We start from the raw sequence: 17,239 nt of genomic DNA on the forward strand, positions 1-17,239 counted from the left end.
GTCCTCTCTCTCCCGTGGCTGCTTGCTTCCACTTTCCGGGCCACACATACCAAGCGTCACATCCCTGTCACTCAAGCATCTTTCCTCCAGGCTTATTCTCTCAGCTGTACAACACATTGTTCCAGAACAAGAACGATGTTGCTTTCCACGTTGTTTTCTCTATTCTACTATTAGTTGGGAAACACTGACCAGTACTTGGTTTTTACCCTGTCGTAACTCCTATCTAGCTGTTTCATATGATTCCTGCTGACCCATTGGTTGTTCCCTCAGATTCCTGCTAACCCATTGGTTGTTCCCTCAGATTCCTGCTAAGCCATTGGTTGTTCCATCAGATTCCTGCTAACCCATTGGTTGTTCCCTCAGATTCCTGCTAAGCCATTGGTTGATCCATCAGATTCCTGCTAATGTAACGGCGTTCTTCGTTTGTGGAAAGAGAGTCGGACCGAAATGCAGCGTGTTGGTTACTCATGACTTTAATGAATGAAATGCGGTACATGAAATAACTCAGAATCCAAAACAACAAACAGAACGTGAAACTAATTACAGACAATCTGGTGACTACAACACAGAGACAGGAACAAACACCCACGAAATACCAAGCGAAACTCAGGCTGCCTAAATACGGTTCCCAATCAGAGACAACGAAAGCACCTGACTCTAATTGAGAATCGCCTCAGGCAGCCAAGCCTATACCACACCCCTAATCAGCCGCAATCCCAAATAATACAAACCCCAATACGAAACATAACATATAAACCCATGTCACACCCTGGCCTACCCAAACATATGACAAAAACACAAAATACAATGACCAAGGCGTGACAGAACCCCCCCCCCTAAGGTGCGGACTCCCGGACGCACCTCAAGAGCATAGGGAGGGTCCGGGTGGGCGTCTGTCCATGGTGGCGGCTCCGGCTCGGGACGTGGACCCCACTCCATTAATGTCCTTGTTCCTCCCCGTCGCGTCCTAGGATAATCCACCCTCTCCGCCGACCATGGCCTAATAGTCCTCACCCAGATCCCCACATAACTGAGGAGCCGCTCGTAACAGAGGGGCAGCTCGGGACAGAGGGGAAGCTCGGGACAGAGGGGCAGCTCGGGACAGAGGGGCAGCTCGGGACAGAGGGGCAGCTTGGGACAGAGGGGCAGCTCGGGACAGAGGGGCAGCTCGGGACAGAAGGGCAGCTCGGGACAGAGGGGCATCTCGGGACAGAGGCAGCTCGGAACTGAGGGGAAGCCCGGGACCGAGGGGATGCCCGGGACCGAGGGGGTGCCCGGGACTGAGGGGAAGCCCGGGACTGAGAGGAATCCCAGTACTGAGAGGAAGCTCAGTACTGAGATGAAGCTCAGACAGGTAGTAGGCTCCGGTAAATCCTGGCTGGCTGGCGGAACTGGAAGATTCTGGTTGTCTGGCAGATCTGGAAGAGACTGGTTGTCTGGCAGATCTGGAAGAGACTGGTTGTCTGGTAGATCTGGAAGAGACTGGTTGTCTGGCAGATCTGGAAGAGACTGGTTGTCTGGCAGATCTGGAAGAGACTGGTTGTCTGGCAGATCTGGCGGATCCTGGCAGACTGGCGGCGCTGGGCAGACTGGCGACGCTGGGCAGACTGGCGACGCTGGGCAGACTGGCGACGCTGGGCAGACTGGCGGCGCTGGGCAGACTGGGAGCACTGGCGACGCTGGGCAGACTGGGAGCACTGGCGGCGCTGGGCAGACTAACAGCTCTGGCTGCTTCATGCAGACTGACAGCACTTGGCAGACTGACAGATCTCTGCAGACTGGCAGCTCAGGCTGCTCCGAACAGGCAGGAGGCTCCGGCAGCGCAGGAGAGGATACAGGCTCTGGCTGCGCTGAACAGGCGGGAGACTCCGACAGCGTAGAAGGGAAGGAAGACTCTGGCTGTGCTGAACAGGCGGGAGACTCCGACAGCGTAGGAGGGAAGGAAGGCTCTGGCTGTGTTGAACAGGCGAGGCGCACTGAAGGCCTGGTGCGTGGTGCTGGAACTGGTGGTATTGGATCGAGGACACGCACAGGAAGCCTGGTGCGGGGAGCTGCTACCGGAGGACTGGTGTGTGGAGGTGGCTCTGGATAGACCGGACCGTGCAGGCGCACTGGAGCTTGAGCACCGAGCCTGCCCAAGCTTACCTGGCTCGATGCCCACTCTAGCCCGGCCAATAGGAAGGGCTGGTATGTGCTGCACCTGGCTCTGCACCCGCACTGGAAACACCGTGCGCTCCATAGCATAACACGGTGCCTGCCCGGTCTCTCTAGCCCAACTGTAAGCACAGGGAGTTTGCGCAGGTCTCCTACCTGGCATAAACATACTCCCTTCTAGCCCCCCCCTCCCCAATAATTTTTTTGGGCTGCTTTTCTGGCTTCCAACCGCGTCGCCGTGCTGCCTCCTCATACCTGCGCCTCTCCGCTTTAGCCGCTTCTATTTCTTCCTTGGGACGGCGATATTCTCCAGGCTGCGCCCAGGGTCCTTTACCGTCTAATTCCTCCTCCCATGTCCAAATCTCCAAGTGGTGCAGCCTCTCCCACTGCAACTGCTCTTCACGATTAACAGGGAGAGTAGGCTCAGGTCTGACTCCTGACTCAGCTACTCTCTCTCTGCGCTCTCCCCCGTTACTTTCGGTTTTCGCTCTGCGTCTCCGTGTTTTCCTCTTTGACTCCATTAGCCTGTAGCCCTCTTCGCACTGCTGAAGCGAATCCCAGGCGGGCTCCTGCACTCTCTCCGGGTCGGCCGCCCACCTGTCGATCTCCTCCCACTTCGTATACTCCATGCTTCTGCTGTCCATAACGTCGTCCTTTAGCTCCTGCCAGTTTACACGCTGCTCGGTCCGTGAGTGGTGGGTGTTTCTGTAACGGCGTTCTTCGTTTGTGGAAAGAGAGTCGGACCGAAATGCAGCGTGTTGGTTACTCATGACTTTAATGAATGAAATGCGGTACATGAAATAACTCAGAATACAAAACAAAAAACAGAACGTGAAACTAATTACAGCCTATCTGGTGACTACATCACAGAGACAGGAACAAACACCCACGAAATACCAAGCGAAACTCAGGCTGCCTAAATGCGGTTCCCAATCAGAGACAACGAAAGCACCTGACTCTAATTGAGAATCGCCTCAGGCAGCCAAGCCTATACCACACCCCTAATCAGCCGCAATCCCAAATAATACAAACCCCAATACGAAACATAACATATAAACCCATGTCACACCCTGGCCTACCCAAACATATGACAAAAACACAAAATACAATGACCAAGGCGTGACAGCTAACCCATTGGTTGTTCCCTCAGAATCCTGCTAACCCATTGGTTGTTCCCTCAGATTCCTGCTAACCCATTGGTTGTTCCCTCAGAATCCTGCTAACCCATTGGTTGTTCCCTCAGATTCCTGCTAAGCCATTGGTTGTTCCCTCAGATTCCTGCTAAGCCATTGGTTGTTCCCTCAGATTCCTGCTAAGCCATTGGTTGTTCCCTCAGATTCTTGCTAACCCATTGGTTATTCCATCAGATTCCTGCTAACCCATTGGTTGTTCCCTCAGATTCCTGCTAACCCATTGGTCGTTCCATCAGATTCCTGCTAACCCATTGGTTATTCCATCAGATTCCTGCTAACCCATTGGTTGTTCCCTCAGATTCCTACTAACCCATTGGTTGTTCCCTCAGATTCCTGCTGTTTGCACCTAGCCTACCTGTTTGCACCTAGCCTACCTGTTTTGTTTGCACCTAGCCTACCTGTTTGCACCTAGCCTACCTGTTTGCACCAAGCCTATCTGTTTGCACCTAGCCTACCTGTTTGCACCTAGCCTACCTGTTTGCACCTAGCCTATCTGTTTGCACCTAGCCTACCTGTTTGCACCTAGCCTACCTGTTTGCACCTAGCCTACCTGTTTGCACCTAGCCTATCTGTTTGCACCTAGCCTACCTGTTTGCACCTAGCCTACCTGTTTGCACCTAGCCTACCTGTTTGCACCTAGCCTATGAATGAAAGTTTACAGCGTAGGTGCAAACAGGTTGAGAGAAATTTGAGGTGACAGACAGTGACATTCAATAGCACATTGCAGACTCTTGCCTGCATCTAACTGATCTAGGGTGTAATCATTAGTCCAACAGTATCACCTCTTGCCTGCATCTAGCTGATCTAGGGTGTAGTCATTAGTCCAACAGTATCACCTCTTGCCTGCATCTAGCTGATCTAGGGTGTAGTCATTAGTCCAACAGTATCACCTCTTGCCTGCATCTAGCTGATCTAGGGTGTAGTCATTAGTCCAACAGTATCACCTCCTGCCTGCATCTAGCTGATCTAGGGTGTAGTCTTTAGTCCAACAGTATCACCTCTTGCCTGCATCTAACTGATCTAGGGTGTAATCATTAGTCCAACAGTATCACCTCTTACCTGCATCTAGCTGATCTAGGGTGTAGTCATTAGTCCAACAGTATCACCTCTTACCTGCATCTAGCTGATCTAGGGTGTAATCATTAGTCCAACAGTATCACCTCTTGCCTGCATCTAGCTGATCTAGGGTGTAGTCATTAGTCCAACAGTATCACCTCTTACCTATATCTAGCTGATCTAGGGTGTAGTCATTAGTCCAACAGTATCACCTCTTACCTGCATCTAGCTGATCTAGGGTGTAGTCATTAGTCCAACAGTATCACCTCTTACCTTCATCTAGCTGATCTAGGGTGTAGTCATTAGTCCAACAGTATCACCTCTTGCCTGCATCTAGCTTATCTAGGGTGTAGTCATTAGTCCAGTCTTCCCTGCATCTAGCTGATCTAGGGTGTAGTCATTAGTCCAACTGTTGCAGACAAGAGTTTCTACCGGACGAAGTCAGGTATGTTTTTCCCCGCTTTGTTCCGTTTGCTTCTGTTCAAAAACACTTTTTTTCTAACAGAATCGCTGGAATGAATACACCCCTGATCACAAGCAAACACAGTTCACTTTCATAGCAGCCACATACAAACAAAACAGCATGGCCATTTAACTCGTTGTATTATTCCTTCTCCCATCTATGAGCTCTTCTCCTTCTCTCACCTTTTTCCTTCTCATGTGGACTTCAACAACACATCAGCTGTCTGTGACCAGGTGGAAAAAACTTTCCAAGCTAAACCTTCATATTATAACCGCTAACCGCTTCACACAGCCTACATCGTTGTCACCCTATTAGCTAACGTCATAGTCAACATAGCTACTAGAACGAATGCCTTAGTAAACCTGCTACAGTCATGCAGTACAGTGTACAGTCTGCAATCAGCTTAGCAGTTACATCGTCGGGGCCCCGGTGGTAATAAATTAAGAAACCAAAAGCTTACCTTGATAAAGTTCCAGTGTTGGATAGCCATAGGCAGCTAGCTAACTTTGCTTCCCTCTCTGTTTGAGCAGGCTATACTAGCTAGCATAGCTTCCCTCTCTGTTTGAGCAGGCTAAACTAGCTAGTATAGCATCCCTCTCTGTTTGAGCAGGCTAAACTAGCTAGCATAGCATAACTCTCTGTTTGAGCAGGCTAAACTAGCTAGCATAGCATCCCTCTCTGTTTGAGCAGGCTAGACCAGCTAGCATAGCATCCCTCTCTGTTTGAGCAGGCTAAACTAGCTAGCATAGCATCCCTCTCTGTTTGAGCAGGCTAAACTAGCTAGCATAGCTTCCCTCTATGTTTGAGCAGGCTAAACTAGCTAGCATAGCATCCCTCTCTGTTTGAGCAGGCTAAACTAGCTAGTATAGCATCCCTCTATGTTTGAGCAGGCTAAACTAGCTAGCATAGCTTCCCTCTCTGTTTGAGCAGACTAAACTAGCTAGCATAGCATCCCTCTCTGTTTGAGCAGGCTAAACTAGCTAGCATAGCATCCCTCTCTGTTAGAGCAGGCTAAACTAGCTAGTATAGCATCCCTCTATGTTTGAGCAGGCTAAACTAGCTAGCATAGTTTTCCTCTCTGTTTGAGCAGGCTAAACTAACTAGCATAGCTGCCCTCTCTGTTTGAGCAGGCTAAACTAGCTAGCATAGCTTCCCTCTCTGTTTGATCAGGCTAAACTAGCTAGCATAGCAGCCCTCTCTGTTTGAGCAGGCTAAACTAGCTAGCTGCATTTGCTAAGTAAGTGAATGTGAAGTGAAAAAAATTAGGAAATACAGCTTTTTCTCCTTCAGTTTAAAAATATATATATAATTTGTTCAAAACTGTTCAACTATTGTCTTTCTCTCTTTGAGTCAGACACTCACCACATTGTATGCACTGCAGTGCTAGCTAGTTGTAGCTTATGCTTTCAGTACTCGATTCATTCTCTGATCTTTTGATTGGGTGGAAAACATGTCAGTTCATGCTGTAAGAGCTCTGATAGGTTGGAGGACGTCCTCCGGAAGTTGTCATAATTACTGTGTAAGTCTAAAGAAGAGGATGAAAACCATGAGCCTCCTACGTTTTGTATTGAAGTCAATGTACCCAGAGGAGGACGGAAGCTAGCTGTCCTCCGGCTACACCATGGTGCTACCCCACAGAGTGCTGTTGAGGCTACTGTTGTACCCAGAGGAGGATGGAAGCTAGCTGTCCTCCGGCTACACCATGGTGCTACGCTACAGAGTTCTGTTGAGGCTACTGTAGACCTTCATTGTACCCAGAGGAGGATGGACTGAGCTATAATAATGCCTGTCCTCCGGCTACACCATGGTGCTACGCTACAGAGTTCTGTTGAGGCTACTGGAGACCTTCATTGCAACACAGTGTGTTTAAATCAATTATTTGGTGACGAATATATTTAGCATCTCTTTTTTAAAGATTCACAATTTACATTTTTTTTAAATGAATTTCACTGAGGAGGATGGTCCCACAGATTCCTGTTAATCCATTGGATGTTCCCCTAGATTGCTGTTCACCCATTGGTTGTTCTCCCAGATTCCTGTTAATCCATTGGATGTTCCCCAGATACTTGTTAAACCATTGGTTGTTCCCCTAGATTGCTCTTTGCCAATTGGTTGTTCCCCCAGATTGTTGTTCCTCCATTAGTTGTCCCATCGATTCCTGTTCACCCATTGGTTGTTCTCTCAGATTCCTGTTAACCCATTGGTTGTTCCCCCAGGTTTCGTACTGAGGTAAACTATGACGTGCTGGAGGTGCGTGATGGGCGGTTCCCCTCCTCACCTCTGATTGGTAGCTACCAGGGTACCCAGGTGCCCCAGTTCCTCATCAGCACCTCCAACTTCCTGTTCCTCCTCTTCTCCACCGACAAGAGCCACTCGGACATCGGCTCCCTGACTGAACATCCACTACTGAGCTATAATAATGCCAGGTAAGACTTTGTGTTTTTCTACAACCAGTAGACATTGCTGGGTCCAGAGACTGAGCTATAATAATGCCAGGTCCCTGACTGAGCTATAGAGGAACTCTGAAATGCTCCCTGACCTAATGCCTCTCTGAGCTCACAGACTATAATGCCAAAAAAAATCATATTATGTTCCAGATTAGTTTGTCCCTGACTGAGCTATAATAATGACAGGTTGACACAGAGCCCATCATTACAAATGATTGGTTTTGCTATTCCACTGCCAAAGTCATGCCAGGTCCGTGACTGAGCTATAATAATGCCAGGTGCCTGACTGAGCTATAATAATAACAGGTACCTGACTGAGCTATAATAATGCCAGGTACCTGACTGAGCTATAATAATGCCAGGTCCCTGACTGAGCTATAATAATGCCAGGTACCTGACTGAGCTATAATCACGCCAGGTCCCTGACTGAGCTATAAACATGCCAGGTCCCTGACTGAGCTATAATCATGCCAGGTCCCTGACTGAGCTATAATCATGCCAGGTACCTGACTGAGCTATAATCATGCCAGGTCCCTGACTGAGCTATAATCATGCCAGGTCCCTGACTGAGCTAGGTCCCTGACTGAGCTATAATGCCAGGTCCCTGACTGAGCTATAAACATGCCAGGTCCCTGACTGAGCTATAAATGCCATGCCAGGTCCCTGACTGAGCTATAATAATGCCAGGTCCATGGTCAGGTCCCTGACTGAGCTATAATAATGCCAGGTCCCTGACTGAGCTATAATAATGCCAGGTACCTGACTGAGCTATAGCTATAATGTCCCAGGCTATAATAATGCCACCTGACTGAGCTATAATAATGCCAGGTCCCTGACTGAGCTATAATAATGCCAGGTCCCTGACTGAGCTATAATAATGCCAGGTCCCTGACAGGTGCCAGGTCCCTGACTGAGCTATAATAATGCCAGGTCCCTGACTGAGCCAGGTCCCTGACTGAGCTATAATAATGCCAGGTACCTGACTGAGCTATAATAATGCCAGGTCCCTGACTGAGTTAATCAAACATGCCAGGTCCCATGACTGAGCTATAATCATGCCAGGTCCCTGACTGAGCTATAATAAATGTGCCAGGTCCCTGACTGAGCTATAATAATGCCAGGTCCCTGACTGAGCTATAATAATGCCAGGTCCCTGACTGAGCTATAATAATGCCAGGTACCTGACTGAGCTATAATAATGCCAGGTCCCTGACTGAGCTGCCAGGTCCCTGACTGAGCTATAATGCCAGGTACCTGACTGAGCTATAATAATGCCAGGTACCTGACTGAGCTATAATAATGCCAGGTCCCTGACTGAGCTATAATAATGCCAGGTCCCTGACTGAGCTATAATAATGCCAGGTCCCTGACTGAGCTATAATAATGCCAGGTCCCTGACTGAGCTATAATAATGCCAGGCCTGACTGGCTATAATAATGCCAGGTCCCTGACTGAGCTATAATAATGTCCCAGGTGCCAGGTCCCTGACTGAGCTATAATAATGCCAGGTCCCTGACTGAACTATAATAATGCCAGGTCCCTGACTGAGCTATAATAATGCCAGGTCCCTGACTGAGCTATAATAATGCCAGGTCCCTGACTGAGCTATAATCATGCCAGGTCCCTGACTGAGCTATAAACAGGTACCTGACTGAGCTATAATAATGCCAGGTCCCTGACTGAGCTATAATAATGCCAGGTACCTGACTGAGCTATAATAATGCCAGGTACCTGACTGAGCTATAATCATGCCAGGTCCCTGACTGAGCTATAAACATGCCAGGTCCCTGACTGAGCTATAATCATGCCAGGTCCCTGACTGAGCTATAATCATGCCAGGTACCTGACTGAGCTATAATCATGCCAGGTCCCTGACTGAGCTATAATCATGCCAGGTCCCTGACTGAGCTATAATAATGCCAGGTCCCTGACTGAGCTATAAACATGCCAGGTCCCTGACTGAGCTATAAACATGCCAGGTCCCTGACTGAGCTATAATAATGCCAGGTCCCTGACTGAGCTATAATAATGTCAGGTCCCTGACTGAGCTATAATAATGCCAGGTCCCTGACTGAGCTATAATAATGCCAGGTCCCTGACTGAGCTATAATAATGCCAGGTCCCTGACTGAGCTATAATAATGCCAGGTCCCTGACTGAGCTATAAACATGCCAGGTCCCTGGTCCCATGCCAGGTCCCTGACTGAGCTATAATAATGCCAGTCCCTGACTGAACCCTAACAGGTCCGTGACTGAGCTATAAATAATGCCAGGTCCCTGACTGAGCTGCCATGAATAAATGCCAGGTGAGCTATAATAATGCCAGGACTGAGCTAGCTATAATAATGCCAGGTACCTGACTGAGGTCCCTATAGCTATAAATGCCAGGTACCTGACTGAGCTATAATAATGCCAGGTACCTGACTGAGCTATAATAATGCCAGGTCCCTGACTGAGCTATAATCATGCCAGGTCCCTGACTGAGCTATAAACATGCCAGGTCCCTGACTTAGCTATAATCATGCCAGGTCCCTGACTGAGCTATAATAATGCCAGGTCCCTGACTGAGCTAGCTATAATAATGCCAGGTCCCTGACTGAGCTATAATAATGCCAGGTCCTGACTGACATGCCAGTCCCTATAATAATAACAGGTCCCTGACTGAGCTATAATAATAACAGGTCCCTGACTGAGCTATAATAATAACAGGTCCCTATGACTGAGTCCCTGATAATAATGCCAGGTCCCTGACTGAGCTATAATAATGCCAGGTACCTGACTGAGCTATAATGCCAGGTCCCTGACTGAGCTATAATAAGGTACCTGACTGAGCTATAATAATGCCAGGTACCTGACTGAGCTATAATAATGCCAGGTCCCTGACTGAGCTATAATAATGCCAGGTCCCTGACTGAGCTATAATATAATGCCAGGTCCCTGACTGAGCATATAATAATAACAGGTCCCTGACTGAGCTATAATAATGCCAGGTCCCTGACTGAACTATAATAATGCTGAGGTCCCTGACTGAGCTATATAATAATGAGCCAGGTCCCTGACTGAGCTATAATAATGCCAGGTCCCCTGAGCTATAATAATGCCAGCTATGAGCTATAATAATGCCAGGTCCCTGACTGAGCTATAATAATGCCAGGTACCTGACTGAGCTATAATATAATGCCAGGTCCCTGACAGGCTATAATAATGCCAGGTCCCTGACTGAGCTATAATAATAACAGGTCCCTGACTGAGCTATAATAATGCCAGGTACCTGACTGAGCTATAATCATGCCAGGTCCCTGACTGAGCTATAATAAATGAGCTATAACAGCCAGTCCTATAATAATGACTGAGCTATAATAATGCCAGGTACCTGAGGTCCCTGACTGAGCTATAATCATGCCAGGTCCCTGACTGAGCTATAATCATGCCAGGTCCCTGACTGAGCTATAATAATGCCAGGTCCCTGACTGAGCTATAATCATGACAGGTCCCTGACTGAGCTATAATCATGCGTGATAGGTGGTATTAATGGGGTGGTATTAATGAGGTGGTGTCCCTGAGGTGGTATTCATGAGGGTGGTGTCCCTGAGGGTGGTATTCATGCCAGGGTGGTGTCCCTGAGGTGGTGTTCATGCCAGGTACCTGTGGTATTCATGGGTGGTGTTACCTGAGGTGCCAGGGTATTCATGAGGGTGGTATTCATGAGGGTGGTAGTAATGGGGTGAGCTATTAATGAGGGACTGGTATTAATGCCAGGTACCTGTGGTATTAATGCCAGTTGACTGATATAAATGAGTCCCTGACTGGTGTTCATAACAGGTGGTATTAATGGGGTGTGTTCATGCCAGGGTGGTATTAATGAGGTGAGTATTAATGAGGTGGTATTAATGCCAGGTGGTATTAATGATGGTGGTGTTGAGCTATAATAATGAGGTGACTGAGCTATTAATGAGGTGGTATAATAATGCCAGGTACCTGGTGGTAATGAGGTGGTGTTAATGGGGTGATATTAATGAGGTGGTGGCCAGGTCCCTGAGGTGGTATTAATGAGGTGGTATTAATGAGGGTGGTATCAATGACTGTGGTGTTAATGGGGTGTATTAATGAGGTGGTGTATTAATGAGGTGGTATTAATGAGGTGGTATTAATGAGGTGGTATTAATGAGGTGATATTCATGAGGTGGTATTCATGAGGTGGTATTAATGAGGTGGTATTAATGAGGTGGTGTTCATGAGGTGGTATTAATGAGGTGATATTCATGAGGTGGTGGTAATGAGGTGGTATTAATGGGGTGGTATTAATGGGGTGGTATTAATGAGGTGGTATTAATGAGGTGATATTCATGAGGTAATATTCATGAGGTGGTATTAATGAGGTGGTATTAATGAGTTGGTATTAATGAGGTGATATTCATGAGGTGATATTCATGAGGTGGTATTCATGAGGTGCTATTAATGAGGTGCTATTAATGAGGTGGTATTAATGAGGTGGTATTAATGAGGTGGTATTAATGAGGTGGTATTAATGGGGTGGTATTAATGAGGTGGTATTAATGAGGTGGTATTAATGAGGTGATATTCATGAGGTGGTGTTAATGAGGTGGTATTAATGAGGTGGTATTAATGAGGTGGTATTAATGAGGTGATATTCATGAGGTGGTGTTAATGAGGTGGTGTTAATGAGGTGGTATTAATGAGGTGGTATTAATGAGGTGGTATTCATGAGGTGGTATTAATGAGGTGATATTCATGAGGTGGTGTTAATGAGGTGGTATTAATGAGGTGGTGTTAATGGGGTGGTATTCAAATCAAATCAAATCAAATCAAATGTTATTTGTCACACACACATGGTTAGCAGATGTTAATGCGAGTGTAGCGAAATGCTTGTGCTTCTAGTTCCGACAATGCAGTGATAATCAACAAGTAATCTAACTAACAATTCCAAAACTACTCTCTTATACACAGTGTAAGGGGATAAAGAATATGTACATAAGGATATATGAATGAGTGATGGTACAGAGCAGCATACAGTAGATGGTATCGAGTACAGTATATACATATGAGATGAGTATGTAGACAAAGTAAACAAAGTGGCATAGTTAAAGTGGCTAGTGATACATGTATTACATAAGGATGTAGTCGATGATGTAGAGTACAGTATATACGTATGCATATGAGATGAATAATGTAGGGTAAGTAACATTATATAAGGTAGCATTGTTTAAAGTGGCTAGTGATATATTTACATCATTTCCCATCAATTCCCATTATTAAGTGGCTGGAGTTGGGTCAGTGTCAATGACAATGTGTTGGCAACAGCCACTCAATGTTAGGCTGTTTAACAGTCTGATGGCCTTGAGATAGAAGCTGTTTTTCAGTCTCTCGGTCCCAGCTTTGATGCACCTGTACTGACCTCGCCTTCTGGATGATAGCGGGGTAAACAGGCAGTGGTTCGGGTGGTTGATGTCCTTGATGATCTTTATGGCCTTCCTGTAACATCGGGTGGTGTAGGTGTCCTGGAGGGCAGGTAGTTTGCCCCCGGTGATGCGTTGTGCAGACCTCACTACCCTCTGGAGAGCCTTACGGTTGAGGGCGGAGCAGTTGCCGTACCAGGCGGTGATACAGCCCGCCAGGATGCTCTCGATTGTGCATCTGTAGAAGTTTGTGAGTGCTTTTGGTGACAAGCCAAATTTCTTCAGCCTCCTGAGGTTGAAGAGGCGCTGCTGCGCTTCTTTCACGACGCTGTCAGTGTGAGTGGACCAATTCAGTTTGTCTGTGATGTGTATGCCGAGGAACTTAAAACTTGCTACCCTCTCCACTACTGTTCCATCGATGTGGATAGGGGGGTGTTCCCTCTGCTGTTCCCTGAAGTCCACAATCATCTCCTTAGTTTTGTTGACGTTGAGTGTGAGGTTATTTTCCTGACACCACACTCCGAGGGCCCTCACCTCCTCCCTGTAGGCCGTCTCGTCGTTGTTGGTAATCAAGCCTACCACTGTTGTGTCGTCCGCAAACTTGATGATTGAGTTGGAGGCGTGCGTGGCCACGCAGTCGTGGGTGAACAGGGAGTACAGGAGAGGGCTCAGAACGCACCCTTGTGGGGCCCCGTGTTGAGGATCAGCGGGGAGGAGATGTTGTTGCCTACCCTCACCACCTGGGGGCGGCCCGTCAGGAAGTCCAGTACCCAGTTGCACAGGGCGGGGTCGAGACCCAGGGTCTCGAGCTTGATGACGAGCTTGGAGGGTACTATGGTGTTGAATGCCGAGCTGTAGTCGATGAACAGCATTCTCACATAGGTATTCCTCTTGTCCAGGTGGGTTAGGGCAGTGTGCAGTGTGGTTGAGATTGCATCGTCTGTGGACCTATTTGGGCGGTAAGCAAATTGGAGTGGGTCTAGGGTGTCAGGTAGGGTGGAGGTGATATGGTCCTTGACTAGTCTCTCAAAGCACTTCATGATGACGGAAGTGAGTGCTACGGGGCGGTAGTCGTTTAGCTCAGTTACCTTAGCTTTCATGGGAACAGGAACAATGGTGGCCCTCTTGAAGCATGTGGGAACAGCAGACTGGTATAGGGATTGATTGAATATGTCCGTAAACACACCGGCCAGCTGGTCTGCGCATGCTCTGAGAGCGCGGCTGGGGATGCGGTCTGGGCCTGCAGCCTTGCGAGGGTTAACACGTTTAAATGTCTTACTCACCTCGGCTGCAGTGAAGGAGAGATCGCATGTTTTCGTTGCAGGCCGTGTCAGTGGCACTGTATTGTCCTCAAAGCGGTCAAAAAAGTTATTTAGTCTGCCTGGGAGCAAGACATCCTGGTCCGTGACTGGGCTGGGTTTCTTCTTGTAGTCCGTGATTGACTGTAGACCCTGCCACATGCCTCTTGTGTCTGAGCCGTAGAATTCAGATTCTACTTTGTCTCTGTACTGACGCTTAGCTTGTTTAATAGCCTTGCGGAGGGAATAGCTGCACTGTTTGTATTCGGTCATGTTGCCAGACACCTTGCCCTGATTAAAAGCAGTGGTTCGCGCTTTCAGTTTCACGCGAATGCTGCCATCAATCCACGGTTTCTGGTTAGGGAATGTTTTTATCGTTGCTATGGGAACGACATCTTCAACGCACGTTCTAATGAACTCGCACACCGAATCAGCGTATTCGTCAATATTTTTATCTGACGCAATACGAAACATGTCCCAGTCCACGTGATGGAAGCAGTCTTGGAGTGTGGAGTCAGCTTGGTCTGACCAGCGTTGGACAGACCTCAGCGTGGGAGCCTCTTGTTTTAGTTTCTGCCTGTAGGCAGGGATCAACAAAATGGAGGTGGTATTAATGAGGTGGTATTAATGAGGTGGTATTAATGAGGTGATGTTAAAACCATCATCACTCCCTTTTCTCTATCCAGACATCTCAATCACGACGTCCATATGTATTTAAGAACTACAGGGTTGATTATATTGTAAGATGTTGCACACGTCAGAAAACACACAGGTGCACATCGTCAGAAAACACACAGGTGCACATCGTCAGAAAACACACAGGTGCACATCGTCAGAAAACACACAGGTGCACATCGTCAGAAAACACACAGGTGCACATCGTCAGAAAACACACAGGTGCACGTCGTCAGAAAACACACAGGTGCACGTCGTCAGAAAACACACAGGTGCACGTCGTCAGAAAACACACAGGTGCACGTCGTCAGAAAACACACAGGTGCACATCGTCAGAAAACACACAGGTGCACATCGTCAGAAAACACACAGGTGCACATCGTCAGAAAACACACAGGTGCACATCGTCAGAAAACACACAGGTGCACATCGTCAGAAAACACACAGGTGCACATCGTCAGAAAACACACAGGTGCACGTCGTCAGAAAACACACAGGTGCACGTCAGAAAACACACAGGTGCACGTCGTCAGAAAACACACAGGTGCACATCGTCAGAAAACACACAGGTGCACATCGTCAGAAAACACACAGGTGCACATCGTCAGAAAACACACAGGTTTAAAACGATTTTAAAAACATCATCGTTTTTTTTTTTTATCAACTCTCACCTTGTCATCAAAAGACGATGCAAACACACAATGGTGTTTTTAAAATCTTTTAAACCTGTGTGACTCAACATTAGTAACCCTTCGTAACAGCAGCAGTCTCTGCTTTAATCATTCACCGTGGCTACTGCACCACTCAGACAGAAACAGGACATGGTGTGTGGGGCAGAAACAGGACATGGTGTGTGGGGCAGAAACAGGACATGGTGTGTGGGGCAGAAACAGGACATGTTGGACAGAAACAGGAAATGTGGGACAGAAACAGGACATGGTGTGTGGGGCAGAAACAGGAAATGTGGGGCAGAAACAGGAAATGTGGGACAGAAACAGGACATGGTGCGTGGGGCAGAAACAGGAAATGTGGGACAGAAACAGGACATGGTGTGTGGGGCAGAAACAGGACATGTTGGACAGAAACAGGACATGGTGTGTGGGACAGAAACAGGAAATGTGGGACAGAAACAGGACATGGTGTGTGGGGCAGAAACAGGAAATGTGGGACAGAAACAGGACATGGTGTGTGGGACAGAAACAGGACATGTGGGACAGGAACAGGACATGGTGTGTGGGACAGAAACAGGAAATGTGGGGCAGAAACAGGACATGGTGTGTGGGGCAGAAACAGGACATGTGGGACAGAAACAGGACAGGGTGTGTGGGACAGAAACAGGACATGGTGTATGGGACAGAAACAGGACATGGTGTGTGGGACAGAAACAGGACAGAAACAGGACATGGTGTATGGGACAGAAACAGGAAATGTGGGACAGGAACAGGACATGGTGTGTTTCTCTGGTCTGTTACTCTGGTCTGTTACTCTGGTCAGTTTCTCTGGTCTGTTACTCTGGTCTGTTACTCTGGTCTGTTACTCTGGTCTGTTACTCTGTGTGTGTGTGTGTGTGTGTGTGTCTGTGTGTGTGTGTGTGTGTGTGTGTTTGTGTGTGTGTGTGTGTCTGTGTGTGTGTGTGTAATAACCCCAGTGTGTGTGTAATAACCTGTGTTTGTGTGTGTGTGTGTGTGTGTGTGCGTGCGTGTGTGTGATAACCCCAGTGTGTGTGTAATAACCTGTGTGTGTGTGTGCGTACGTGCGTGTGTGTGATAACCCCAGTGTGTGTGTAATAACCCTGAATGTGTTTTCCTCCTCAGCTCTACAGCTACAGTCAGATCACTGTGTCGACCCTGGCATCCCCGTCAACGGCCAACGCCATGGCAACGACTTCTACGTGGGTGCCTTGGTAACGTTCAGCTGTGACGCCGGGTACTCCCTCAGCGACCCGGAACCCCTGGAGTGTGAACCAAACTTCCAGTGGAGTCGACCCCTGCCCAGCTGTGATGGTACGGCCCGATTCTGAACTCTGTTCACAAAATGAACCCCCCAGTTTAGCTCCAGGTTGAACTTGCCCTTATCAAACTGTAAAACTAGGATAAAAGTGTTGAAGTTGTCCTTCAGAGTTTATCTTCTTAGTTTTAAGGCCAGGATTGATTTCTCTGTGTCCTTCAGAAGGGCTACTAAAACGGGATTGTAGAGCATGGTGAAACCTGGGTATATTACGCTAAGTGTAGATCTAATAACTACCCACTTATTCAACATTAATCTTTCTCCCTCCCTCCCTCCCTCCCTCCCTCCCTCCCTCCCTCCCTCCCTCCCTCCCTCCCTCCCTCCCTCCCCCTCTCCCCCTCCCCCCACTCCCCCCCTCTCCCCTCACTCTCCCTCTCCCCCTCTCCCCCCCCACTCTCCCTCTCCCCTCACCCTCCCTCCCTCCCTCTCCTCCCCCTCCCTCTCTCCCCCACTCTCCCTCTCCCTCCCTCCCTCCCTCCCTCTCCCCCCCACTCCCTCCCTCCCTCCTTCCCCTCTCCCCTCCTCCTCTC

The 17,239-nt window shown here is 48.2% G+C and overlaps 1 protein-coding gene across 1 annotated transcript in view; it reads left to right on the forward strand.

The window, feature by feature from the left end:
* LOC115127591 (CUB and sushi domain-containing protein 2-like) overlaps positions 1-17,239 on the forward strand; it is a 967,797-nt gene that overhangs the window by 611,737 nt on the left and 338,821 nt on the right. The window contains 2 exon segments of the mRNA XM_065018162.1: positions 7,083-7,276; positions 16,517-16,705. Of these exon segments, the coding sequence (XP_064874234.1) occupies positions 7,083-7,276; positions 16,517-16,705 (383 nt within the window).

The sequence above is a fragment of the Oncorhynchus nerka genome, linkage group LG4, assembly GCF_034236695.1.
Source record: "Oncorhynchus nerka isolate Pitt River linkage group LG4, Oner_Uvic_2.0, whole genome shotgun sequence".
Classification (NCBI taxonomy): Eukaryota; Metazoa; Chordata; class Actinopteri; order Salmoniformes; family Salmonidae; genus Oncorhynchus; species Oncorhynchus nerka.